This window comes from Gopherus evgoodei, chromosome 19, assembly GCF_007399415.2.
Source record: "Gopherus evgoodei ecotype Sinaloan lineage chromosome 19, rGopEvg1_v1.p, whole genome shotgun sequence".
NCBI classification, from domain to species: domain Eukaryota; kingdom Metazoa; phylum Chordata; order Testudines; family Testudinidae; genus Gopherus; species Gopherus evgoodei.
The window spans coordinates 22,042,680-22,066,574 of NC_044340.1; the positions used below are offsets into that span (position 1 = coordinate 22,042,680).

Below are 23,895 nucleotides of genomic sequence, written 5' to 3' on the forward strand. Positions count from 1 at the left end.
CACCAGAATGTGGCCAGCAGCAGCCTTTTGGCGCTGTGCAGGAGAGGGGGACGAAGAGAAAAGCTGAGGGCTTAAAGCAGCTGGTGCTATTAGAGTCAGAAGGCCATGACAATCCAGTCCATACCCAATCCGAGGCATTTTGGGGGTTGGAAACAAACTTTTCCCATGAGTAGAACATATCTTAAAATCGGAGATATTTTTTGTACATTGCCCAAATCCAGTGCAGTGTCTTCTATAAAAGCCTCTAGACTCTGTACTGGATTAAGCATTTGGGAAGGGACTCACCACATTGTGCAGTGAACTACTTTGGGGGCTTTGTTGCCAATTATAGGAGCTTTAAACTGATTTTTTTTAAAGTAAGGTTTTGAATAATCTAAAGTAAAGATGATAGAGCGAGATTCTAATCTGATGCTCAAATAGGTCATTCTGAGCTTTGAGCTCATTTGCTTTGCAAAGTTGAAAAGCTCAATATTTTGTTGATGAGAACTAGATGCCCCGCCCAATTCAGTTAAATTATTAACCCCTCATCAAAAAGGGAAGTTGGTTGATATTCTCTGTCAGAGCCGCTACCCAAACCACTGGAGGAGAAAAACAGTGCCTCTCAAATAATGGGGCCCTACAGCATCTCTATGAAGAGCTATGACATGGTAAGTCATGCACAGGTCTTTGTTTTTGCAATGTCCATGAGTTTAGGGTGAGGATTCTGGGGGGGGTGATGGGTGTTATATCTGGGCTGAGGAGCTTGGCTTTTAACCTCTCCCACCCACAAACACATACTTTCCCTCTTTCGTTTAGATAAGTTTGGTCTTAAGCTAAAATTTCAAACCAACATAGTTAGACCCCAAAGCACCTATTTAGGGAGTTTTTGCCAGCTGCAGGAGGTCCAGATGAGAATGCCAGCCCTTCTCATACACTGTGATTACTTGTGCCATATCTTTAAAGTGTTTTCATCAGTGGTTGGCTTTACAATTCTCATGCTGTCAGTGCTGGGATTGCAGCCTCTGTTCTTGTGGCCAAAAGGCTCATTCTGAGACGGTGGGAATCAGATGCATCTCCTTCCTACGTTAACTTGCTTAGAGAGAAGCCCACCTCATGTAGTCATTTAAACCAGCAGAGACTGGGTTTAAAACGCATATTCAGACTTGACAGCATTTTACACCACTGTGCACTGGTGTACATGAGTGCACAAGGTGCAGTGCCATGGGAAATCAAACCACTAACCTAAACAAACAGGAGTAACTGGGTAAGCTACAATAACATTGGGAAACACATGAAAGACCTACGTCCTACAATAACATAATTATACACTCACATCCCTGCCTTCATTTTGTCCTTTTCTATGAGTGGGCTGCCTTGCGGAGCCTGCCTGAGAGCAGTTCTGTCGGCTACAGGCTGTAGTGTATTTATGGTAGAGGGTTTTTACCAGGAGAGAAGCTATACTACAAATATCCTAGATTTTGAAGTATGACATCCTCTAATTAGCCTTGTAAATTGAAACCAATAATATCTTGTAAAAGATGATTGTTCCATGCTAAGGAAAGCTCACGGCAGATTTGTCACAAAGCCTGGCTTTTAGATAGAGGGGCTCAGAAGTTTTTCAACTTTTTTTTAAATTAAAGATGACTTTTCAAAGGAAATGGTTTTGTTTCTGTTCAAATCAAAACATATTCATTCCATTTTGGTTTAATTTTTCCTCTTACCTTTTTCTTCTTTGTTTCCTTTTGGGGAGCGGGGTGCAGAAAGGTGAGAAAAGGGAAAAAGCAGCCCTCACCCCCCCCCCCAAAAAAAAAATGCCAGAACAATTTTTGATTTGTTTGGTTGAAAAATCCTGTGACAACTTTAAAACAAAATTATTTTTGTCAGAATTTTTTTGCACACGATACTTCCCCTTCTTCGGTCACCTTACCCCTCCTTTTAAATGGAAGGCTCAAGCAGGAGAATCATGGTGGTGGAGTTCAGCTGGGAGTAAAGCAGAGCTCACTCCTTAATGAAAAATGTGAAAAGTAGGAGCAGCATATCCACTGCAGCAGCACTGTCTGGGTGCAGGGGCAAAGCATGGTGAGCAGCAGATGGGGGTGGCGGTGGTCAAAGTACAGAATCCAGTGGGTAAGCTCTGCAGAACAACTCCTAATGGAATCTTAGACCAATTCTGATTTTTTTTTTCCTTTTCACCCTCCTCTCAGTTATATGCCTTATATATAAATTATCCTATTGGCAGAAAAACAGATAAGATCAGTGGTGTATCCTTACTGCTTATCGTGCCCAGGTCCAGATAGGGGATGTAGTCTGTGACAGACACACAATTATTAATGCAGGGAAATTAAAGTGCTGTAGGATTTGTTCCTTGGTTGTGAATAACTTTCCAGAACTTCAGCTCCATTACTTTATCTCATCTGTAAATGATATTCAACTGTGAGGGGAACACCAGATCTGTGTGGAACACGGATGACTTTGGGACTGAAGAGATGGGCAGTTGTGAGGTAGAGTAGAATCAGTTTAATATCCTTCTAGCACTGGAGGGAGGCTGAACTTAATAAACTAAGCATGCAGTGCGCTCCCAAACAGTGGTCATTGCCTTGCCCAGAGCTTCATGGGGATTTTGACTGCTTAAGTGGGATTTAAATTATGCCTTCACGTGTGGGGGGGTGTCTTTTCCATCTCTGTTTTCTAGGAGCCTCTTAAGCAGAAAGCCTGAGGGATTGCATTAAATAAATGTAATCTCTCTATCTTCCTGCAAGGGAAGATACACACACAATTATTGCCATGTTTGGCTTGCCTGTTCTTTTTATTTTACATGTAATTCCTCATCATTACACACAAATACCCATAGCGGTGACAAATGGAAGCTGTTACATAATCCTCCTGTTCTATTCCTTCCTCCTTACTTATTTTTAGGCCCCTTTTTCCTGCTACTAGAGCAGGGGTCAGCAACCTTTCAGGAGTGGTGTGCCAAATCTTCATTTATTCACTCTAATTTAAGGTTTCACGTGCCAGTAATACATTTTAACATTTTTAGACGGTCTCTTTCTATAAGTCTGTAATAAAACTAAACTATTATTGTATGTAAAGTAATTAAGGCTTTTTTAAATCTTTAAGAAGCTTCATTTAAAATTAAATTAAAATGCAGAGTCCCCCGGACTGGTGGCCAGGACCCAGGCAGCGTGAGTGCCACTGAAAATCAGCTCGCATGCTGCCTTCGGCACCTGTGCCATAGGTTGCCTACCCCTGTACTAGAGGCTTTCACAAGCACACACATGGTTTTCCCAGCAAATCCATCCTTAAAGCAAAATGTTGAGTCCCTAGCCCAGTGGCAGGAGTTGGAAGGAGCCTGTTGCCCCTGTCAGTCATGGGGACTAATCTCTGCACCTGCCATACTGAATGCTGTAAGGCCCCTCACATCTGTGTTCCAATAGCCGTAGTATGTCACACTCTATGCAACTCTTGTCGCTGCGCTCCAACCCCTTTCTGCTTCAGCGTCAGCTTGGATTCATGATACCTAAATACTTTGTCTCTTTGACTCATCTCTGTCCGCTCCCACCCACACTTGCTGCTGTCTTCCAGCCTGAGACATACATGAGAGGATGGCGCAGTCACAGCACTGTGCACATTTCCCAAGCCAGAGGCGAGTGGCTTACAGTAAAAAACAATATCCTACCTGTCACCTTATCAGAGATGAGATGGTGGTAGATAATGGTGCTTGAGTGCTGCATCGTCTGTTTTAAATGCAAGATGATGCTGACAGCCACTCTCTGCAGTTAAAACCGTTTAGCACTGTGCAGTGACTGCCCATGTTTTGAAAGCTTGCTATCATTTTCTTTTGACACCATGCTGCGCTCTTGTGATTAACCCTGCAGTTCCAAATTATTCTGCAGCTTCTCCTCCTCCCTCTGATGTTTGGACCCGCCGCAACCCTTCCCTGGCTCTTGAGCAGCCTGTTTAGTTTTGTTTTGCTTAGGGAAAATGTAAGGTTTTTAGAGAAGGAACCTTGTATGCATTTGATGAGATGCTGTGCACGTTCATAGTGTCACATTAAACGTACAGCAGCTGGTGGGCTGCAGATGGCATAGATACTAAGGGCCCTTTGAAACAAGACCCCCTTAAGGATGTATTTGTCAGGTATGAGGTTATATAACCACTCCAGCATTGGGTTAGACCTTGGGCATTGGTCCTTGCCATAGTCAGTGCTATTAGCACAAGTTCCATGGGCATCATTAATTCCTGGTATGTATGAGCTAGACAGTTGCTAGGAAATATTTTTAGGAACAGAAAAATATGAAATTAAGGGTAGTTTAAAGACTCCCTTTGCCATCTCTTCTCTTTTGCAGAGTTTTAGTTAGTGGAGGTGAGTGTTGGTCCCTCCAGGCTGGTGCCCTGCTGTTGCTTTAGATGAAGGCAGAAAACCTGACCAATTGTGTGGACTGGATTGAGAGTGTTTATGGTTTCATGCCTGCCCCCTTGGCCTATTGGCTAACTCCCAGAAGCATCTCCCAGAAGGAGGCGCTGGGGAGACACGAGTAAAGCAGCACCAGCACCGTGCTATTTTCCAAAACTGCACTTTAAGGATTTGCCTGAGTGCACAGCAGCTACAGCTCTCTGCCACAGTGCAACGTCCCATGGGTTGCTCTCTACGAGTGACAAGCTAACAACATGCCATTGCCTTAAGTGAGGCCTTCGCTTGCTGCAGCCAGAGATAACTTGTGTGTGTTTCAGGGGGTTGTCCCCAACCAGGGAGCTTTCTGCCTCTGCCATGTGGCCTAGGGTCTCATGACTAGGGAGATTCACATTCACTGTATTTCACAGGACAGTTGAGCTGTTTCTAAAAAAAAAAAAAAATGCAACCAAAAAAAGAAAAAAATAGCTCTGAAAACAGCTCAAGCAGGAACTATGGCTAAGAGGGGAAGGTGCAGCAGGTGCAGGCAGCTACAGCTGGCAGTGAAAGGTATGAAAACAGCAAGCAGAAACTTCCGCTGTGGTCAGTGCAAGAGTCTCAGTCTCCAGAGAAGGTGTTTGGGAGGGGGAGAGCGTTCAGCCTGACTGCAGGGGAACCTTTACCATCTTCTAGTTAGTATTTGTTGAGCTGTCTGTCACATTTTTGCCATGAACCTTGCTTGGCCCTTTGTTCCTCTTCTCCTCATGGATTTCTACCCTCCCCTTTCCCCAAGCACTCTTGTTTTGGCTAGCGTTAGGCTCTGTCCATTGCCTGCCTGGAGCAGCAGAGGACAGTCAGAGCATGTGCTCCATGTGAGGCTGGGCTTTGCCAGCTTTCTAGTGCTCAGGACTTGGATTTGATTTCTGCTTTGAATAAAAAACTTGATGTGTGATACAGCTCCCTGTGTGCCGAAAGGACTATAAAAGTGAGGAGGGCAACCCCGCACCAGCAGGATCTTTTCTAAGTCCCTGCCTTCCCTCACTCCTTACCGGCAAGCCCAAGACCTTTGGGTAGTGGGTCCATCCTGCTTCCCAAACCTGGTTAAGCCCCAGCCCCTAGAATCCACTGCTGTGGTTTCAGCCACCAACAGGTGAGGGACCAGCTGCAGACATGCAAAACAACACAAACCAGGACCTGACCAGCATGATGCATGTGCCACAAGGCAGAGCAGAACCCAGCTGCCGCCAGCCAGGCACAGTGTGCTCCCTCCCAGCCACGTTTTTAAAAGTAGGAGGCAGTGGCCCTCCCATCTCCAGTGCCTACATACAGCTCACTCCATTGGTCAGCTTCTGTGTTTGTTCCCAGTGCAAATCTCGCTTTGTGTGGCAGCATCACGGCCTGCAGATTGGGCGTGGACCTGATATCACAAATTCCCAGCCGTAGTTCAGCCCAAGGAGCTCAGACAGCCGGGGTGTCACACTGCAGGACAGCACTGTGTCAAGAGGAGTGTCAATACATCTTCCGTCTCAAGACACAGCATGGTTTGTAATCACCCTACAGACAAATCAGAGAAAGTCCTTAGGGCCAATGTGTGATGGTAGTTTTGGGAACAGAATATGGAATTAACATGATAGAAAAGTACAGAAACGTTTATTAGAGGGACACAACCAAGCCAGGTGAAATGGGCCACACTATGGTGACTAATGCACATAGGAGGGGAAATGTGCTATTCGTAGCCCTTACAGAGTTCTGAATTAATTGCATCAACTCGGGAAAGGGCGTGAGGGTGGCCAGCTCGATGGAGGGCTCTGCCCAGTGTGCAGCAGTGCTCAGAAAGCAAACAACTGGTGAGTGTCAACAAGAAATAGGGTGGAGAATGATATGGAGAATATTCTAATGCCACTATGTAAGCCAACAAGACATCCTCCTCCAGGCAGTCTGTGTAGTTCTGGTCCCCCATGCCAAAAAAGATACAGTGGAATTAGAAGAGGTCAAAGAAAGGTGACAAGAATGATCAAGGGCTGGGGGAAAAAAATCTATGAAGAGAGACTAGAATTGTTTACCTTAGCAATAGCTGAATAAGAGGGGACCTGATAAAAGTCTATACAATAATGAATGGGATAGAGACAGCCGACTGGATGCTTGTGTTCACTCTGTCTCATAACACAAGAATAAGGGGACATTGAGTGAGATTGAGAGTGGCAAATTCAAAATTAACAAAAGGAAATACTTGTTCATGCAGTGTGTAATTAGACTGAGGAACTCATTGCAACAGGAAATAGTTGAAGCCATGGACTTAAGATTCAAAAGAGATTGTATATTTATATGGATAACAAGAATATCAAGAAATATTTTAGTTAACGATAAAACATGTAATGGAAGAGAGATAGACATTGGCTTAAATGCTGGAGCAGGAGGTTCTAACGATCAAAGATCAGGATGAGACCCTCACTGGTGGCAGATTATCCCACATCTGCTGCTGGAGGTTTCCTGCACCTTTCTCTGAAGTATCTGGTGCTGGCTATTGTCCAGAGGCAGGGCCTTGGACTTGATCAACTAGGGTCTAATTTCATCTGGCAGTTCCTATGTAATGGTTGGGCTTTCTCCTGGGAAATGGCTGTACAGAAACTGCAGCCTGTAATTATTCTCCTCCTGTTCTGCAGAATTTGCTGGGGGAATTCAGTGACTACAATGACAATGACAACACCACAAGATCCTACGATGACTACTTTTGTCCAGAAACAGTCTCATCACTGGCAAGTGATCCCACACATCCTTTCAAGAAGATCTTTATGCCCTTAGTCTACCTTCTGATATTCCTTCTGGGGACCTTGGGCAATGCCCTAGTATTGATCATCCTGGAGCGTTACAAGCGCGCCCGGACTACCACCGAGAACTTCCTCTTTCACCTAGCCCTGGCCAATCTGGTGCTATTGCTCACCTTGCCTTTTGGCGTGACCGAGAGCTTAACTGGCTGGATCTTTGGCACTTTCCTCTGCAAAGTCCTCAGCGCTGTCCACAAGATCAACTTCTACTGCAGCAGCATGCTGCTGGGCTGCATCAGTGTGGATCGCTACCTCGCCATAGTGTATGCTATCCACACCTACAGAAAGCGCAGAGTCAGGTCGATCCACCTCACTTGCCTGGCCATTTGGTTCGTCTCCCTGGTGCTGACCTTGCCCGATCTAGTGCTCATGGAGGTCTGGTCAGACAAGAGCAACCACAGTGTCTGCAATTTCCAGCAAGTTGGGATTCATGGCAGCAACATGTGGCTGGCAACCCGCTTCCTGTATCACATTGTGGGTTTCTTCTTGCCCCTGCTGGTCATGTGCTACTGCTACACAGCCATTGTGAGGACCCTGTGCCAGTCTCAGCGGCTGCAGAGGCAGAAGGCCGTGAGAGTGGCCATCCTGGTCACAGGGGTGTTCCTACTCTGTTGGAGCCCTTACCACATGGTCATCTTTTTGGACACACTAGACAAGCTGGAAACCTTACCGAACGATTGTGCCTTGGCAGACCAGCTGGGCACCAGCATCATGGTGACAGAGGTGATTGGCTTCACACATTGCTGTCTCAACCCCATCCTCTATGCCTTTGTTGGAGTCAAGTTCCGCAACGACTTCTTCCGGATCCTCCGGGACCTGGGCTGCATAAGCCAAGAGACCCTGCAGGAGATCCTTGATGTGACGAGGAAGGGCAGTGGGATTGAGTCGGACACCATCACTTCTGTCAGCACCTTCTAGTGGGGAAAGAACTGGGCACAGGGCTGAGATAGACCTTGGCCAGCATGTAATGCCCTTGGTGCAAGATTCAGCTCTGCCTCAGTATCATCCCTACCACTTCCCTCCTCTCCACAAGAAACTGAGGTCTAAAGGCCACCATTAAAACAGCAAGTACTTTGTCAAGTGTTACCACACAGTTACTTCCTGTGCTAAATATATGGAGAAATGGTTTGTGTAGCCCTTGGTAAATACTGACTGTACACAGTAACCACTGCAAAGGGGCTGGCTGGGACCCTAGTTAGTTAGCTCTGATAGTGCATTCTCCCCACTGGGGGAGCTCCATGTCCAGAGCCAACCACAGAATCAGGCCCTTAGAAAATGACAAACAGGAAATTCCGGATGACGGAGAGATTTTTATCAGAGAAATAGAATAGTATGATTTAGTCTGTGCAGCTCATTGAGGTGCTCAGAAGAAAGTGATACAGCCCAATCATTGCTTTTAATTAGAAACAGTTCTCTGTTTAATGAAAGTCATGTAAAATATGAAGAAGTTTAGAGTATGTTGTGGTTACTTGGGCACATAGCTGCATGTTACACACCATTCTGGTCAATACAAAGGACTGGACGCTGCTCTTCTGACTGCATCACGGAATCTGGAAGTAGAAGAGGCCTGTAAGGCAGCCAGCCCATCTCCTCCAGCCAGTGTGGGGTTGTCTCCTGTTGTGCCTTTCCTGGGGCTTTGGGACGGTTGGTTGCTTCAATCCCAAATGGGGGCATTTCTGCGACTCACACTGGAAGACTCTTCCATAGGCTCAAAGACTTTACTATCAGGAATTCCGTTCCTGCCCATCAGCTGCATACTTTCTCACTCACTTCCAATCCATTTTATTTCTATTAATAATTCCAGTTACTGACTTACTGGAACTAACTGATTTCCTTTGAGGGCGAATATTCTCTGAGCAGCCCCTGTCCAACCTTGTAACTGAACGCTGGCAGAGACCCTCTCCTACTTTGATTACCGGGTGGGAGCAGGAGGGAAATAAGGCTGAACGTGTTATTGATTTGCTTTGGGGGTCGATTGCTGTATCTGTTGGCTTTAAGAGCAAGAATTCCTGTTATGCCAGAGTAAAACAGAACATGGAAGGAGAAGAGGAGTTTGGGGTGGGGTGGGGTGGTCTTTTTTCCCAGGGGGAGACAGGGGAAAGTTTTTGCTATGCTTTGTACTGTGCTTTCAGGCATTTTAGCTCTATCTGCATTGATGGTGTCTTTAAAAATTTCATGTATTAGATTTTAGGGTAAAAAGGTCTGAACTTTGACTTCATACCAGAATTGTGGGTACCCAATAGCTCTCAGGATCAGGCCTACTCTACACAGACATGCACCAAACTCACGACAGCAGCTTTACCCCACAGCTGGGGTTATTTCAGTGTAAGGCTGTGTAGAGCAGCCATAAGGGACTCTGTTTAACTATGTTGTTTTCCATTAGCTGTTGTCACACCGACAGGGACAACGTGGAGGCAATGCTGCTGCTTTCTTTATAAATAGGTGAAGTGTTACTCTGGCTTGAAATGTATTCATTATAGTTCTGCCTGAAGAGCCACTAGCCACCCCTCATCTAAGGCACAACCTCACCACAGATACATTGGTAAAAATCTGCTCCAAAACTAACCTGACTTTCTAGGCAAAACTAAAACTATTTCTGCTGATCAGTATTAATGTCAGTGTTGTCCAACTGCCCATGTGGCAGGGTGGATGTTTGAGCTTTGTGCTAGGGTCACTAGTAGCATTCACCCAATAACAAAGAGACCAGCTACAATTCACTCACCTCTTTCCAGAAAAATGATCTGTCAGAAGTAGGGGAATGATCCATATTTAAAGGATCACCACTGGGCTAAATTCAGCCCAAAATGGAGGATTGGTGAAGCCTTTTACGAGCTCTAACCCCAACAGGAGAAGTCCAAAGTTTAGAGATTTATTTTTTTTAATTCCAAGGGATGTAACGTTAACAACAACAACAACAAAATCAAACATTCCCTGCGGTGTTCACAGCACAGCCACCAAGGACCCCAGTGAAGCTGATAAGGTGATTCTTATGGTCCAAGCAGGGAGAAATGCCAAAAAGTTTGTTTAAACTGTGCTACTGTGGCAAAGTCCAGCTACAGTTTGTACATTATTTCAGTGTTCATAACTCAAAGGGAATATTTTGAGAGGCTTTTTATTTAAATGAACTATAATGATTAATTAAATAAAGTACTTTTTCCACCTCGCATGTCTCATGCTTCTGCAGAAAGTCAGCTGCAGTTGTGAATATTCTGAAACACAGACATATCAGAGAGACCAAAGAATAGCTGCTGGCTGGTCAGATGCCTTTCTGGTAAGTTCTGTATGGAGATAAAAGGAGCCTTTCATGTGTTGCTTATGAGGCTCACTGGAATTTGTCCTTTTCACTAGTACGGCAGAAGCCTCTCATTGTAGGGCACATGTAAGATTCAAGTTTAGCTCAGTTTTTAACCAAGGACGGCCTAGAGCACCCATCACCATTGTACTGAGACATCAGCTAACCCTACTAGGTTACTATAAGCTACTTTATTCAAGTTTCAGATTTGTCAACCCATAGCAGAGTTACACTCAAAGCTCAGCTGCTTTAATTAAGAAGAAAAATCAACTGGATCTCGTTTATTGGAGAGATCTTATTAAAGTGCTCACAGTGCGCTAGGCCCGGGGAGAGTTGGTGCTCCCAGGTTTCCATAATTGCTGCAAGAACTGCTTGGTGGCAAAAACACTTATGCGTCTGCCTGCTCTGCTGCTCATCCAAGTTTGGCCCTGGCCCCAAGAAGAGGCAGCTCAATAGTGAGAGACTGCATAGTCCAGCAGTCTGAGCAAGGGATTCCAAAGCTGTGACACTAATACCTGATGTGGCCTTGGTCAAGTCACAGCCTTAGTTTGACCGTCTCCAACATAGGGGTAATACACTACACTGCAGTCCTGCCTGCTATGTGACTCTGCAGCCCAGTCTTGCCGATCCATGGCTACCTGGCAACAAATCAAGCAAAGAGGAAAGAGTAAGTCAAAGAAAGAGGCGCTTCACCAGAGCTCTGGTAAATAGTTTCAAACCTGCAGAGGTAGCAGGGCTAAAGCCCCAAGCCCTGGTGCCCCCCACCCCTAAGTTAAAGCCTGGAGCCCCTAATGGGGTGGGGTGCTCCAGGAAATAATCGTTGAGAATTTAAGCCCTGGGCTTCACCAAAACACACAGGACACTGGACATCAAATGCAGCAAAGTCTGTAACAGATGTTAGTCTGTTACATACCCAAATCACTGAGCAGCTCCAAACAGGGCAGAGGAGCAGTGATCATGGAAGAAATAGCTTCTCTGGACTGAGAACTGGACCTGCCCCCTACCTGAATAACTATGGCAGGATCTACCCATGGGACTTTTCCTAGATAGAATCCAAGACTCAGCCTGGTGGCACACAGTGATTGGCAGCTATCAAAAGGACACTGCTACCAAAGTTTGCTAAGCAACAGCACAGATACACAAGTGCACATACAGCAGAGCACCCACAGGGACCTGTATCTCAAAGACCCAGTGTTACTGCACAAGGTGAGTAACTTATTTCTGCATGCCAACTGACAATACCATGGGCCCCTATAATGGGGTCAGCACCTGCCTCTCACAAGCACCCCCCTCTGTCTGGGTGTGTCAGTCTGCAGTCTTTAAACCAGTCCAGCCCTGATGTTGGGCTGTATCCCCAGAGCTTCCTCCCTGGATACACTATCTTCCTGTGGCCCTTTCCAGGCTCAGTCCCTACTCAGTGCCTGCAGCCAGCCCAGAGCTCCTTCAGTGCAAGCAGGGACTGGGGGATCAAATTGTCTTTGGCTCAGTCCTAGCAGCCAGCCAGGAGCCTCTCACTCTCCCATTCCCTGCTCCCACTTCGCTGACCATTGTGCTGCAGATCCCTCAGCTAGACAGGCCTGCAGTTCTTCCTTCTCCAGCTTCCAGCAGCATCTAACTGCTGCACTGCTCTGCAGCTCCTTTTATTTGGCCCTCCTGGGCCATGATTAGCTGCTTCCTCTGCAGCCACTCTAGCCTGCTTGGAGGACGGCTTCACTGCTCCTCAGCTGGGATGAGTGTAGCAGGACCCCGAGGACATCAACAAGGGGCTTCTGGGCCTACTCCACCCCATCACAGCCACAGGAAGTCAGAGGGGAGGGGTTCCCTCATGAAGTTCTTCCACTTGACTTACCCAATCACTGGCCCCTAGAATAGTTGAGATGCCTTCTCTAGGCCAGGGGTTCAGTGACTGCTGTAGAGTGTGGGAAATGTTAGGGCAACACACCCACCCCAGTCTGGTAAGAGAGGGCTTGACTAACCCTTTCCTGTAGCCCACGGGTGCACCCTAAACTTTGGGCTATCATGATGGGGTGGTTCTCATTGTTGCCTCTTGAAGCCATTCCACTTGAATTAACTATTCTTTGGGCCAGCCCATGAACAAGATGCGCTCCACAACCTGGTGTTAGGTTACATGCCTGGCCTCTGGGAGATGCTCCCTTACTCTTGCCTTTGGAAGCTATTGCAATTGACTTAACAATTCTTCAGGCCAGGACAAAAGTCAGAATCACTCTATAGGCTGCTGGTGAGGGTACTCACACCTGGGTGCCTATTCAGCAGGGGATTGCACAGGAATTTCCTCCCTCTCAGGTGATTGCCCTTTGCAATGGGACATCCTTGTCTGAACCCCCTCCCTTTCTCAGGAGGCCATTTCTATCTTGGGACAGGGAGGGGATTCAGACAGGGCTTTCCCACCTCTGACTCTTCCCTGGGAGGTGGGAGCCCGCAGCTCACACCCCTAAGCAGAGAAGGGCTCTGCCACAGCCTGGATGTGTATCTTAGCTACTGGGGACAGGAAAGAGATTTGGGTCTTTTGTATGGCCACAATATTCACTAATTAAACCAGCAAGAGCTGATCTGTATAATCCACAGGCAATTTATAAGGGCCTGCACCTCAGGCGCCAGACCTCCTCCACTGAGACCGATGGGGAATTTGAACCAGAGTCACTCACATCCTAGAGAAGTGCTCTAACCCCGCTACCATCAAGAGCCATGGAGGCAGCCTTTGGCCCAGTTATTATGTAGTTAAAGTGGACCACCATCAATAGAAAAGACTGAGGGAGCCCTGTGTCAGAATACCTCCCAGGCTGGCACTTAAGCCCTTCACTTGAAAGGTAAGGGAGCCTGCTTCAAATCCATCTCAACCAGCACAAAAGGGATTTGAACCAGCAACTCACCCATTCTGGAGAACGTACCAAAACAACTGGACTACCAAAAGATTCACAGCCTGAGTTTGACCCAATTATTATTTAGTGGCAGTGGACCAGCTTCACCAGAAAGACCAAGGGAGCTCCCACATCAAAATACCTCCCACTGTGGCATTTAAGCCATTCACTGGAGGTAAGAGAATAAAGTTCAAATCCCAGCTCAGCAAGCAGAAAGAGGGTTTGAATCAGCAACTCCTATGTTTATAGCCAGGAGTGTAATGTGTAACTTGTCTCAATATATTGAAGTCTACTCTACTAGCTCTCTGTGCAGAGCTGGGACAGCACATGGAAAGAACAGACACGTACGCCAACTGACCTCATTGGCAATCAGGGAGTGAAGATTATTCTGTAGCCTTGAGTACTAGCTCCAGTGGAGCCATCAGAGAATAAAGCCAACACTGCTCCTTTCCTTCACTGCTTCTGCCCAGCAGGAGCAGGAGAGAGACTGGCTCAGGAGCATCCATGGCTCTGCAGTTCTGAGGGAGCAGAGAGCTTAGACACGCATGGTTTATGGTGCAGAGAGCTGGGCTGACAGCAGGGCAGGGAGGGAATGGGCTCTTTTATTGCCTCATGGTAGCTGTTTCCAACTGAATGGAGAGGATGAGCTACCCAAAAAGCAGCAACAGAGGGTTAGCCAGTGGCCCGGCTCAGCAGGACATTGCTGATCATAGGTGCTACTACAGCATCAGCTCCTGCTCGGAGCAGAAGACTGCTGCTGACATCATTGGAAAGGATTGCAGTTAAAAGCTAAGATTTGACTTGTCATTTGGGCATTAACAATATCTCTGCCCTTCACATGGCAACAACTCTCCTCATTCCTCAAACATAATTTGGAGAAAACCACCAGAAGAAATGCATGTGTCCAAGCCAGTTCTTTGCTGGGGCTCTACCAAACAGCAACTACCAGCTATATGTGATTTGATATGAGCCCCCCAAGTACAGTGGGCCACACTAGCTAATGTTGAAGAAACTCAGACCAGTGAAGACAGGCTCCAAGGATCAGGTTTTGAAACTTCTCTTTTTAATAAAAAGGCACCTATAAAACAGGTCAATACATTACAGGCAGCACAGATACCCAAAAAACAAGCCTAAAAATTGTTTCAAAATAAAAACCAATAAGATGTCTTCACGTATTGTATTTATATATTTATATTTTTATATATATATTTATATAATGGTACAAAATGATTGGGGAATTTTCTCCATGGGATGACAGAGAAGGGGGGGGGTCAGTCACTGTTACCTTGACATGAAAGCTAATTCTGGACATGTGATTGCTTAAAATTGCATTGGAAAGACGTTTTCCTTTGTTTGGAGCAGGAAAAAACATTGACATATCATAGAAAAAAAGGGGCATCCAGAACCATGATTGGGTAGAATTCAGCACACAAAACTCAAGCCAATAAATGAAGCAATAAACCACAAGACTCAAGATGAGACCTAGCGCACAGCAGAGGGTGACTGAGAGCAAACGCTCTGCTTAGGCCTAACAAGGGGTAGCTACCATTCACCTCTGAAAGGCTCCCACGGTATTGCTGATGAACTAGACCTGTTTGGGAGATGGTACCCAAAGCAAAAAAAGGCACCACTCAGCCTTGCCTGCCTCCAGATTCAGACATCATGAAGACTGGCTGCTAGGGCAGTGGGGGTTGGTTACGACTTCCCAGTTGGCTGCTCTGAAGACCAAACAAAAAGTACCCCAGGAGGACCAACAGCCTTGCAAAGTTCCAGAATTTCACTTTTGTGTTCAGGGCGGTTGGCCTGTAGGCCTTGCTCCTTCCCAACTGTCATGCAATCAATGTTGGATAAACGACATCATCACCGTCACCTTCCCTTTCTGTCACCTGGAATGCCATCGCTCCCCCTACATCTGTGAGCTCTCTCTCTTGCTCTTCTACACAGCTGCACTGGCTTTTCTCACACAGACATTTTGCAACTTGCAGGCCCTGACTCATGTGAGGACAATGCTGACAGAAGAGATCCAACACCTCAGGACAGTTCTCAGCTAGACCAGATGGGTAGAGGGACATGTGGGAGGTCTACACACTGGAGCTTTTAATCACTCTGGGGTGAAAGCAGTGGCTGCCTGGAGACAAAGATTAATTTTATTTTAAAGAATATTTTGGCTTCAGATAGAGAGACTTGATGGTGGGGGGTGAAATGCCCCTGAGCATATGGGTCCGGGGGCTTTTGTGGTGCATGGGGCTTGTGCTAGTCCTGAGCAACTCCCAATGGTGTTTACAAGGGAAATGCTAGCAGATGTTGCCCCCCAACAGCACTGCCAGGGGACAACATGGAGAAATAGGGAAGGCTTCTTTTACAGTAGGGTTTGTATTGTTCTGCTTGAACCAGCTCTTCCAGCACCAATCTTCCCCCCTCCAGGCTCTGAAATGAGTAAAAAACCCACCCCGGTTAAAAAGCAAGGTCCCTGAGTGCACTTATAGTGGGAAATGGAAGGGACAGCCCTCTTGGCCCTTCGACGGGGCAGGGCACTGTCCCAGGCAGAGATGGGCAACACAATGGGTTGTTCCCATTTTACCAAATGGGACAGGGCTGGAAAAGTGGCTCTGCTTTTAGCCCATTGCTGTTCTGAGAGCTACACTCACGGTCCCTAGACACAGGCCCAAAGCAAAAGACCAGACCTCAACACCCTTCTACCTGGTTTGGATCCAGATTTCCCAGCCAGCCCCATTCCCACAACACAACCTCAAACTTGGGAATGTTTCTGTCTAAACTTTTTGGTTCCAGCCCATTGGGATCTGGCTTAAGAGACTGTTGGGCTGGTGCATTTCAACAGCCTTTGCTAACAGCCTTTGCTCTTTGGAACCACAAAAAGAAGGTTCACATTTCATGCAGTGCTTCTCAACTTCTCCGTGCAAAAGCTTTCTCTCTCCTCCATTCTGGTGCTTAGGGAAGGGGCCCCTTTGCTATGAGAGGGGCAACAAAAAGGCTGGCTTTTCTGAGATAAACCTCAAATTGGTGGTAGGTTAGGGTGCCCGATGGTCATTTGGATGCACTTTTTAGAATATTTTCCTGCAATCCACAGAGGCTGCATGCACACATGGGTTATCTCCAGCCTCCCTTCAAAAAGATGTCACAGCACACTCTTACAACTCTCTGCAGGAAGAGGGTGCCAGGCATGGGCACACTCCCCCACATGAAACTTATGTTTGTAGTCCATGCTTTAAGCAGCCTACAGTGGTGGTGGAAATGAAGACCCAGCTGCTCCTATGAGTAACATTTCCCAGCACAGATTCTAAGGCCAGATGAGACCATTGTGATCATCTAGTCTTGCTTCCTGTATAACACAGGCCATGAAACTTGTCTGAATAAATTACTGGTTGAACTAGAGCTTCGTTTAGAAAAACATCAGCTCAGTCCGAGCAGGAGGCCTCTTGTATCCAGTTGGAGTATTGCAGGCAAGGACCTGATGTCTCCATAGGCTGCACATCCATCATAGAGAGCAGGGTTGCTGCAGGTGGTTTCAGGGTATAAAGGTGGCCTTACAACTGCTGGCCAGTTGCCTCTAGGGCCTTTCATGGAGGAGTCTGGGATTCCCAGATTGAGAAAACGCTTGGAGAATCTTTACCATAAAATGCCTGCTTTTATGCATCAGGCTAGCTCTCCCACAGAAATGTGTGCACTTAGGAGGCAAGGGGCATAATGCAGCAGGGTGAGATGCATGAACTCATGTAAGTGGGAGCAGAGCCAACAAGGAGTATGGGATGCTTTGTGGGGTGTGTGTGTCAGTGTGTGTCTTGAGTTTCCTCTTGGCCTCTGCACAACGCACCCAGGAAGCACAGGACGGAATCAGCCAGTCAGAAATCCCAGTGTTCATTCTGCTGTCTCCAGAGGGGCATACACACATCACACACAGCATCTAGGGATGGAGAGGGGAGCAGGGAGTGTCATGATTGGGTGGAGGCCTCATGGTCCAGTTACTTATTACTTGCAGAGTGGGATCAGACCCCCACCTGTCCCTAAACTAAACAACTGGGCCCTCTCCTTGCTCATGCTGCCAGCAGCTTCACCAGGTAGCAGAGACAGATAGAGACCACTATCAATCACTACAATCAAACAGCAACTCCAACACCAACACTGTTTTAGAGACATCTCAGCAGTTCCAATCCTGCAGGTGGATCCATATGACTAGGTGCACTCCTGAACCGAGTACAGGCCCAAAGGGTCTGACTGCAGAATCAGGATCTAAGATGTGTATATATGTCTGTTCAAAACCATCCATCCCTGCACACAAGCTGTTCTGATGCATGAATGATGTGGGGCTGGCCAAGAGGCTCTTTTGCAGAGGGCTCTCTCAATGCCCATTCACACCTCCTCCCACTGCCCTAGAACCCCCTCTGCAAGAGTTTTAAACCCTCGTACATTGATATTTTTAAAAAGTGTTGTTGTTGTTTTAAAACAGAAAATTGAGGCTTCTATTAAAACACAGAAATACAGACAATTTAAAACCAGCACAAGTTTCTGCCTTTCCCAGCCCTATTTACAGCTCATTCAAAATCTTGTTGTACATTTTGGTTGTTCTTTAAAACAAAACAAAACAAAAAAAAAAACAAGGAAAACCCACACTACGAGGAAAAAATAAAGGAAGATTTTACAAACTGCCGTAGGGTCTGGAAGCCCCCGGTCACCACTTGAGTTTCAAAAATAATAATGCCCCCACCCCCCAAAAAAGGATTCACATCAATTTTACTGCACATCTGGTTTTCCTTATAGAGGCAAATCCAATATGAAAAACATCCCCCCTCCACACTCCCACAGGCCCCCATCTCCCAACCCTAACCCAAATAAAGGTTTAAAACATTTTTTCTACAGTTGGCCCCTGCCCCTCAGGACATGATTAGAAAGGCAGGTTTGCCATGTTTCCAGGCCCGGAGATATAGCTCATTTGGCTGTCCAGTGAAACACTCCTCTGCCTCATCTGGTGTGTGACCATAAGGTTCTGCTGAGGTGGGGGCCCCATTAGGGAGCCCTGAGGTGACATCATATGGCCCGTCTGGCCGTACATTTCCCCTGACACAGACATGCTCCTCTGCTTAGCCTGCATCAGCATGAAATTCTGCTGGGCCATCAGACTCTGCTGGGGGGACATCATGCCCTGGTGCATGCTATTCCCCATCATGGCTTGCTGGGGTGGCATACCTGTCCTGCCCAGCATGGACACATGTCCAGGGTGGCACATAGACATGTTGAGTCCCCGCTGCACGCCCTGCTGCCCTGGAAGGCTGGGGGCGCTCATGCCCGGCCGTGTGGGTGGCTGCTCAGCCATCATGTTCTGCAGGTTCATGAGGTGGAGGTTGGAAGGCTGTGATTTCGGTGCTTGGCTGTCATTCTTGGGGAAATACTGCAAGGTGCTGCTCGGCTTCTCTGAAGGGATGATCCTGGACAGGTCAAACTCAGGGATGCCCGTAGGTGTGGGGCGGATGACCTCACTGAGCTCAGGGTCATTCAGCACTGAAGCCACACCCGGAAGCACAGGGGGATAGGGATCTCCAATCCGAGGAGGGATGTTCTTGCCCAGCATGTGCTGCTGGGAGGGCATCTGGCCAGGCTGCTGAGAGGGAAGGTCCTCTGGTGGCAAAGGCATCCCAGGCTGGTAATGTTGCTGCATCCCAGCCCCTCCTCCACCTCCTGGTGTCATGGGCATACCCGCAGCTGGAGACTGCATGGCATTGTGGGGCTGCTGCATGCGGGGGAACACCAGCTGGTTGGAAGGGACCATCTGAGAATTGTTTGGCACAGGGCCACAGGGCTGGTTCAAGGAGTCCTGGGGCCCTGGAGGCAGCATCATGGGGTTTTGGGGGGGCACACCCGCCCCCTGTGCACCAGGGTGCATCGGAATGTTGGTGCCCAGGGGATTCGGCGAGGACATCATGGATGTGGGGGGGTCATGGGAGAGTGGCTGCTGGCCAGGCAAGTTCATCCCCATGGGACTCTGTGAGGATGCAGGCCCCACTGAATTCAAGTGCAGTGGATTTGGCTGATTTCCTGTGATACCTAATGAAGGGGAAAAGGACAGTTAACTCAGTGCCCATGCACCTCCTCCCACCATATGCAGAGAGTATGTCCCTGGTGCTAGCAGCTCTCTCCATTGAAATCAGCATCTAAGCAGAGATCAGCTCCAGCCAGATTCCCTGGAGTATTCAAACCTGGCCCAGCTCTGCTCTTACTGCTAGACCCATGGAGAGGGTCTGCCATGGAGAGTCCATCAAGGCAGTAAGGTCAGTAAAAGAGTCCCTAAGCCCAGGGGACTCTGCTCTCAGGCTTGCTGTCAGACCTGATACCTGCTCAGTACCTTCACTCAGCACCTCATTCCCATGGCAGCATCACACCCTGCCCCATACCAGCCAGGTGCTAGGCTGTACAGGGGAGAGGTGAGCACCAGAGCACATGCTTGGGAGGCCAGCCCCTCCCTCTCTCACTGAGACAATAAAGGCACATCAGCACTGCATCTGGGAGCCAGCCTCCAGCCCAGGGCCACAGACTTGTGCTAGCATTCTAGAAATAGCAGTGTAGATGGTGCTTCGAAGTTGCAACGGTGGCTGGAGCTTGGCTCTCAAGCCCACCCCAGGCATCAGAGCCTGAGCTCCAGCCCAAGCTGTAACATCTACACAGCTATTTTTAGAGTGCTAGCATGAGTCTGTGGACCCAGGCTGGAAGGCTCACTCCCAGATGCAGTGTAGACTTGCCTTAAGAGGGCCCCCTGGTAGGTGCTGGTGAGAGCTGCTCCAGACCTCAGAGCTGGCCTAGTGCAGGCAGAGAATAGCTGGGGTTCAAGGGATGTTACCGTAAGACTCAGTCGGTCATTGGCCATACATGGGGCTTGTGGCTCTTACCAGCCCAGCAAATCCTGTTCCCCACTGTTGCTACGCAGGCTGGGACAGTACAGCACAGCAACCTCTCTATTGTGTCGAGCACAAAGAACACCCTCAGCACAGCCATTAGTTGGCAAGTTCTGTGCAGCTCCAACGTGCCCCCCAGTGGTGGATACTGAGAAGGACAGCACAGCTACTCACCGCAGGAGCACTGCCTGGCTTACACAATGGTCACAGCCAGCATGGGAGGGAGGTGTGGGCCCCCTGCTGTGGAGGTCAGAAAGACTTTCTGAAATCAGAACTAAGGCGTTCTCAGATTATGCCTCTCTCTCACAGCTCTGACTGCAGACACTGGGACCCTGCATGGACTGGATAGCCCAGTCCTCGCTCAGGCTTTCCCATCCCACTGGGCCATACCCTGCTGAGACCACCTGAGGTTTCCTACACAGCAGAGCTCTGGGGTGGAGATAGCGGTGATGGGACATCTCTGGTGGGAGAGGGAAATTTAAGGGCATCCCAAATGTCACAGTCGCCTCCCTCCTCCAAGCAGGGCAAACATGGTTCCTGGAAAGCTAGCTCTAGGACTCAATCAAGGGAAGTGGCCAAATACTAGAACATGGGCCTGCCATCCCTGAGACAACACTCAGGTAGATGGTTGAGGGAGGAACACTGGGCATGTGGGGGCAGAGAGGAGATGCCGAAGAGGATAGGGAGATGAGTAAGATCTAGGAGGTGTCACATCATCCCCACTGGGAATGGGAATGTACATGTAACCCACCTGAACGCTGCATCTCCCATTGTCTGTTTTACCCCCAGCTGATCTTGGCTGTGTGCTGAGCTAGAAACTCTAGTGTCTCCTGGGCTCGCTGTGTTTGCCAGACAGATCAATGGCACATGGAGAAGGCAGCAGCTGGCCCTGGCCAGTCAGTAAGAAGCAGATGGCAGAACAGAACTGCACCCGCCAATGCCAAGCAAACAAACACTTGCCAGCTTCACACCAGGTTCTGGAAGCGCCCAATGCCTTTGCAAAGCTGCGGCAAGCTGGGAAACCAGCCTGGGAAGCCAGCTCAGCAGTTCCATTTAAAGAACTTAGTCAATAGTATCCAGGGAGCTAGAGTTTCCCCAAGGCCTTTAGTTACACCTGAATGCAGGAGAGCTGGACGTGTTCCATTGCTTTTAGTTGTGCTAATGAGAACACTGGGAGCCCAAGACACTCATCAAGAGACTCAGGACAGGCTAAGACACCCATACCTCAGACCTGACATCCCTATGTCTCACCTAAGGAGATGTAACCCTTGCAATAACTTTTACCCCTAGCATGCTGGTGGACTTACAGTGACTGCAGTTACCATTAATAACCCAACTGTATTATACTGCAATTAACTGGCTGGTGTGTATATGGCACTGTTGCCCTCTTCTGGCTGGAATCAGAACTGCTTGCTGTGTGTCAAGGCCCCATACTGCTAACAGATAGTAATTTTCCTTGAACTCATTTGGTCACACCAATGCTTTTGGAGTGGGCGATACTGGGTTCTAACCTGCTGCCTCTGTGACATTTTGAGAGGCCACGGCAAGGATACAGCCATGGAGTCTCTACTATATTAAGTCATACATTTGGAAAGGAGTGATCCTTCCACAGCATGGTACACAACAAGGATTACACCCTGTCCTGTCACTGTACAGGGCTCACTGAGTCTTCTTCCTTGTCCAACTTCTTCCTCAGGCTTTTCCCTGTGCCTGGAACAAACTCTTCTCTTCCCCACAGGATAAATACTCTCATCTGACTCAATTAACCCTTTCGTTCTCCTTGCTTTGCAGCTCCAAACGTGTCTGTTCCTATTCTGGCTCTCAGTTAGCACATTTTTCTACAACACATCCCCAGCCATGTCCCCCAGGTACTTTCTAGTCATCAATGCACTGAGCCCCATGCTCCAGCAGAGGCAGGGAGGGATAGGGAAACAGGAACTCACAAGCTAAGTGACTTGTCCAAAGCCATAGAAGAAGTCAGTGGCAGAGCTGGGAATAGAATTCCTGATCCCCACTCTGAGCATCAGAACCACACCCAGGTGTCCTGCCTCCCAGGCCTGTGTGAGAGCCACAAGACCAGTCTTACCCCTATAAAGCCCAGCTCCAGCTTGCTCTCCCTGCTGGCGCAGACACCGTCCCAGAAGAACGTACCTGGCATGCTTCCTGGTGGGAGCATAGGCCTGTCTGGGAGCAGCTCATCATCAGAGGTGGCGATGGTTTTGATGGCATTGTGGTAGAGTGGTGTGGAGCTGGGCATGGCATACTTGGACATCTGTGACATCATCAGCGAGAGGGGGTTCTGGGAAGGGGATGGATCTGGAGAGGAAGTAAAAGGTATGTTGGGATTCATGGTGCTAGAGGGATTACTGGCAGGCACAGAGGAACTGCTCCTAGGTCCAGGAGGGAGTGAACCTGCAAGCAAGAGAGAGAGAGAGACCAGCTTAGTGCTCCCTGCAAGCTGCAGCCTGGTCCCATCAAGCAGCATCCCCAATTCTCTGCTTGGAACAGCAACAGACCCAGACCAGCCCTGGCCCCCAACCAAAACCCCTTATGGATTCTGGGGAAGTTCTGTGCTGGGACCACCTGCTGTGGTTGGCACCAGAACCAGTCACCCCACACTATAGGGGAGTTAGATCTGATCTAGTCCCAACTTCTGAGCTCTGGCCCTTCCCTTATGAACTGAAGAAGGAGAGGAGCGGGTGCTGAGGGGAAGGCACTGAGTTTGAGGCCTTTTTCTAGACCTGGATACAGAAAACTTTGCCCCTTTCCCCTACCTGCTTCTTTTTAAAGTTCTTGCTGGATGCCTGGGGGCAAAATCCATACTAACTTCAAGAGCTAACCCAGAGAAGTCAGAAACTGGAAACCTGGGGCACAAATGAGCATGTCAAGTGTGCAGACGCCAAGTGTGAGTAAGAAAAATGCAGCAGTTGGTGGCCTGGCCGACAATCTGCTCTGGCTGAGAGTACAAGACGGGACTGACACGCCACTGCACTAAGTAGCTATGAGCACATGCTCCTTGCACCATGCAGGGCTACCTGGAACCATTCTTCCAGCACTAGAGGTACCTCAGGGGCCTTACTCTGACATCCCTTCCCTGGATGTAGCTGTGGGCAGGTTTCTGGCACTCAATGTGTCTTGTGAGCACACAAATTACGCTGGTGGGTAATTTGCTCTGCATTCACTCAAGGCCTCCTCAAGCAAGTAGGCATGGATGGGAACAGCCTGTTTGTACAGGGGAATGGGGGTGGGGAGAGGTGTTAACCTTGCTAGAAGGCATGGGGGGAGAGGTGAACCAGCCCCCAGTACCTAGGAAGGAACCCTGCTTTCTAGCCTGTCCTGTTACCCCGATATGAGTGGACGTAGAAGAAAGAAAGTGGGGATGGGGAATCCTTGTCATATCATCAGAGGGACAATGAAAGACTCAAATCAGGGCCAGGGGAAACTGAAGCACCAAGAGGTGAAGGGACCTGGCCAAGGTGACAGTGGCCGAGCAAGGCCTGAAGTTCTGGAATGCTGAGTGGTCTGAGGATTGGCCTATTAAATCCAGGGTTGAGAGTTCAATCCTTGAGGGGGCCATTTGGGGATTTAGTTGGGGACTGGTCCTGCTTTGAGCAGGAGGTTGGACTAG

The 23,895-nt window shown here is 48.3% G+C and overlaps 2 protein-coding genes across 9 annotated transcripts in view; one reads left to right on the plus strand and one right to left on the minus strand.

Annotated features, from left to right (window-relative positions):
* Positions 1-477: 477 nt before the first annotated feature.
* Positions 478-10,100, plus strand: CXCR5 (C-X-C motif chemokine receptor 5). Of its 3 annotated transcripts, none has more exons than XM_030538313.1 (3): positions 564-647; positions 5,735-5,910; positions 7,033-10,100. In XM_030538313.1, the coding sequence occupies exons 2-3, from the start codon at positions 5,908-5,910 to the stop codon at positions 8,110-8,112; spliced, it is 1,083 nt and encodes a 360-aa protein (XP_030394173.1). In that variant the 5' UTR covers positions 564-647; positions 5,735-5,907; the 3' UTR covers positions 8,113-10,100. The 3 variants fall into 3 exon arrangements, with proteins under 3 accessions (XP_030394171.1, XP_030394173.1, XP_030394172.1); XM_030538312.1 differs by having other exon boundaries at positions 623-647; positions 5,716-5,910; XM_030538311.1 differs by lacking the exon at positions 5,735-5,910 and having other exon boundaries at positions 478-647.
* A 4,306-nt stretch (positions 10,101-14,406) lies between these two features.
* The window catches only part of BCL9L (BCL9 like), a 95,111-nt gene continuing 85,622 nt past the window's right edge, over positions 14,407-23,895 (minus strand). For 5 of the 6 annotated variants that reach the window (XM_030538160.1, XM_030538155.1, XM_030538156.1 and 2 more), the window contains 2 exons: positions 22,419-22,679; positions 14,407-19,422 (listed from right to left, as the gene is read on the minus strand). In XM_030538160.1, coding sequence (XP_030394020.1) covers positions 18,266-19,422; positions 22,419-22,679 — 1,418 coding nt within the window. In that variant the 3' untranslated portion in view covers positions 14,407-18,265. The remainder of the gene's footprint in view (positions 19,423-22,418; positions 22,680-23,895) is intronic. The other variant, XM_030538159.1, reaches the window with a different exon arrangement.